The 4,451-nt window shown below is 40.1% G+C and overlaps 1 protein-coding gene across 1 annotated transcript; it reads left to right on the top strand.

Annotated features, from left to right (window-relative positions):
* The first annotated feature begins 245 nt into the window (after positions 1-245).
* LOC130291942 (olfactory receptor 6B1-like) lies at positions 246-1,103 on the top strand. The gene has a single exon (XM_056541371.1). The coding sequence runs from the start codon at positions 246-248 to the stop codon at positions 1,101-1,103; it is 858 nt and encodes a 285-aa protein (XP_056397346.1).
* Positions 1,104-4,451: the final 3,348 nt, after the last annotated feature.

The raw sequence follows: 4,451 nt of genomic DNA on the forward strand, positions 1-4,451 counted from the left end.
CAGTAGGGATGTAGGTTGAACTTGATGGACTCTTGGTCTTTTGGTCTTTTTCCAACCTTATAAACTATGCAGATAGCCTAACAGATCGCTGCATGTCAAGAAGAACACATAGGGGGACTTGATCTTTGGATCTGAGGAATTAGCCCAGCGCCCTTGTAATTTCTTACATGATGATGTACAATTTAAGACAGAACAAAACTACCATAACAGAATTCCTTCTGTCAGGTTTCTCCAACTTTAGCGCGATGGGCCTTTACCTCTACGGTATTATATTAACTGTTTATATAGTAACTATTACCGCCAATGTCTTCATCATTGTCATAGTTAAGATTGAACCATGTCTTCATAAGCCCATGTATTTCTTCATCAGTGGACTCTCTTTCTTGGAGATCTGGTATCCATCAGTCACCGTTCCTAGACTACTGTGGGCCTTGCTGATGAAGAACAAGTCTATATCTACAGCTGGTTGCATAATCCAATTTTATTTCCATTTTTCTTTCGGTGTAGCAGAGAATTTCCTTCTAGCCGTCATGGCTGTCGATCGATACATAGCCATCTGCAAGCCTTTACGGTATACGCTCATCATGAATCCTGACACTTGTATCAAACTGCTGTTGGCTTCCTGGTTTTTAGGCTTCATTTCAGTATTAGTTCCATGTATACAGGTTTCAAACCTTTCATTTTGTTCTAAAAATGAAATTGACCATTATTACTGTGACTTTGCCCCTTTGGTCGAGTTGTCCTGTTCTGATACATCGGGAGTTCAAATGGTTTTTTTCATCTTTGCTTGTTTTATAATTTTTGGTTGTTTTTTGATCATTTCCCTGTCCTATGTTTGTATTATCCAGACAACAGTGATCTCCTTCGCCAGACAACGTAAGGCCTTCTCTACATGCGCCTCACACTTAATAGTTGTTACTCTCTTTTATGGTACGACCATCTTTATGTTTATCCGACCCACCAGCGGTCATTTAATACACTTGAATAAAATAATATCTGTCATCCCATCCATCGTGACTCCTCTCCTGAATCCTATCATCTACACTCTGCGGAATGAAAAAGTGAAAGAAGCTGTGAAGAAGGTTGTCCAAAAATTTTTATAATGAAAAGATAGAATGGCAATGGAAATTTATGTATAGATTATAGGTCCGTACTATAGGTCCATACTGCACCTCCAAGTGCCTTTAGTTTCATACAGAGGCAGAAAATTTTTGGATGCCAAGATTGTGCCATGTTTTATCCACAATTGGGGAAGATTTCTCTCTCTAAGAGCCCATTCACACTACAGAATTTCCACCTGGAGAAATTCAATTGGCGATATGACTGTGTGAACATGCGCTGTCCCTATTGAGAGGAGTGCAGTCTTCATGAAATTCCTCCAAAAGAATTAACATGTACATTTTTTCTGCAGGGCCTATAATGTGAAATTTCTACCATGTTAACACTATGGAAATTATGCCTGCAATTTCCACCATGAAATTCTAGGCTTGCTTCCTTCTAGAAAATCTGCCTGAACATTTAAAGGGGTACTCCGCCACTAGACATCTTATCCCCTATCCAAAGGATAGGGGATAAGATGTCAGATCACCGGGGTCCCGCTGCTGGGGACCCCGGGGATCGCTGCTGCTGCACCCCGCTATCATTTCTGCGTAGAGCGAGATCGCTCTGCACGTAATGACGGGCAATACAGGGGCCGGAGCATCGTTACATCACGGCTCCGCCCCTCGTGACGTCACGGCCTGCCCCCGTCAATACAAATCTATGGGAAGGGGGCGTGGCGGTCGTCACGCCCTCTACCATAGACTTGCATTAAGGGGACGGGCTGTGATGTCATGAGGGGCGGAGCCGTGACGTCACGCTGCTCCGGCCCCTGTATCGCCCGTCATTACGCACAGAGCGAACTCGCTCTGTGCAGTAATGATGGAGGGGTGCCGCAGCGGCGATACCCGGGGTCCCCAGCAGCGGGACCGTGGCGATCTAACGTCTTATCCCCTATCCTTTGGATAGGGGATAAGATGCCAGGGGTGGAGTACCCCTTTAAGGGGTACTCTGCTGGAAAACATTTTTATTTTTAAATCAACTGGTGCCAGGAAGAGATTACTTCTGTTAAAAAAATCTAAATCCTTACAGTACTTATCTGCTGTTGTATGCTCCACAGGAAGTTCTTTTCCTTTTTAATTTTCTTTCTGTCTGACCACAGTGCTCTCTGCTGACACCTCTGTCCATGTCAGGAACTGAAAAGCAAAATGACTGAAAATTTTCCCTCTCTTGGCGCTACTTCTCCAGATTGAATCACATGAGGAATGAGTTGAGATAATAAAGATTTTTACTATACCTACGCGTTTCGGGTTGGTAATCTGAGGAAGGGTGTATACCTGAAATGCGTCATTGGTATAATAAAAATCTTTATTATCTCAACTCATTCCTCGTGTGATTCCATCTGGAGACGTGGCGCCTAGAGGGGGAAAATTTTCTGTCGTTTCGCTATACTATTCGTGGGCAGACTGAGGCCTGTCTCCACATCCCTGCAGCATTGCAACACTCCCAGGAATCCACCAGTCACCTAGTTTGGGTGATATGTGCATATATATTGTGCTCAAGGTGAGCACAATACAACCTTGTCTGTACAACTAGTTATTTGGGATAACGCACTAGGCTCCTTGTGTGGTTTCACTTTTGTCTCCTTTCACTATCACTTTTGGAACTGTCCAGAGCAGGATAGGTTTGCTATGGGGATTTGCTCCTACTCTGGACAGTTCCTAAAATAAACAGAGGTGTCAGCAGAGAGCATTATGGTCGGACAGAAAGGAAATTCAAAAAGAAAAGAACTTCCTGTGGAGCATACAGCGGCTGATAAGTACTGGAAGGATTAAGATTTTTTAATAGAAGTAATTTAAAAATCTGTTTTACTTTCTGGCACTAGGTGATTTAAAAAAAAAAAAAAGTTTTCCAGCAGAGTACATCTTTAAAGGGGTATTCCAGGATAAAACTTTTTTTCTTATATCAACTGGCTCCAGAAAGTTAAACAGATTTGTAAATTACTTCTATTAAAAAATCTTAATAATTTCAATAATTATCAGCTGCTGAAGTTAAGCTGCTGTTTGCTGTCTGGAAACAGTGCTCTCTGCTGACATCTCTGCTTGTCTCTGGAACTGCACAGAGTAGAAGAGGTTTTCTATGGGGATTTGCTTCTAAACTGGGCAGTTCCCGAGACACGTGTCATCAGAGAACACTTAGATAAAAAAAAAAAAAAGAACAACTCAACTTCAGCAGCTCATAAGTACTGAAAGGATTAAGATTTTTTAATAGAAGTAATATACAAATCTGTTTAACTTTCTGGAGCCAGTTGATATATAAAAAAAAGTTTTTTCCTGGATAACCCCTTTAAGTGCTGTCCCATTTACTCCAGCACCATTTCGGGACAACTTTGTTGGATTCCGCAAGGAGATTGAACATATAGTTTCTTTATGGAACTTCCAAAGTAGGAATAGTGCTGCGGAATCCCATTGAAATCAATGGGAGGCTGCTGCAAGTGGAATTCAACCAGAATTTTCTCTTGGAAATTTCACACTGAATTTCCGTAGTGTGAATGGGGCCTAAGAGTAAAATTCTCTTTGTTGCCCATATCAACCAATCAGAGCTCAGCATTCATTTCTTATATTGCTCTAGTAAAATAAAAGCTGAGCTGCGATTGTTTGCTATAGACAACAAAAACCAATCTTTTTATATGACAACTTGATCAATCTCCTCCATAGTATTTTAATCAAAACCAGGAATGGGCCAAAAACACAGAAGATAGGTGTAAATCTTTCCATCATAGTTTTTCTGTGTCAAATTCTGATTTTGGGAGAATATTGTTCAAAATGTTATACGTTAACTCAACATAAGGAGCAATGGGGGGAATTTAACATTGTTTGTGCATTTGAATACATTTTTAATGCAAGTTCTAAGTAGCTTAACCCCTTAAGGACCAGGCCATTTTACACCTTAGGACCAGAGCGTTTTTTGAACATCTGACCACTGTCACTTTAAACATTAATAACTTTGGGATGCTTTTACCTATCATTCTGATTCCGAGATTGTTTTTTCGTGACCTATTCTACTTTATGTTATTGGTAAAATTTTGTTGATACTTGCATCCTTTCTTAGTGAAAAATTCCAAAATTTGATGAAAAAATGAAAATTTTGCATTTTTCTAACTTTGAAGCTCTCTGCTTGTAAGGAAAATGTATATTCCAAATAATTTTTTTTATTCACATATACAATATGTCCACTTTATGTTTGCATCATAAAATTGATGTGTTTTTACTTTTGGAAGACACCAGAGGGCTTCAAAGTTCAGCAGCAATTTTCCAATTTTTCAAAAAATTTCCAAAATCACAATTTTCAGGGACCAGTTCAGGTTTGAAGTGGATTTGAAGGGTCTTTATCTTAGAAATACCCCATAAATG

Source organism: Hyla sarda, chromosome 9, assembly GCF_029499605.1.
Source record: "Hyla sarda isolate aHylSar1 chromosome 9, aHylSar1.hap1, whole genome shotgun sequence".
NCBI classification, from domain to species: Eukaryota; Metazoa; Chordata; class Amphibia; order Anura; family Hylidae; genus Hyla; species Hyla sarda.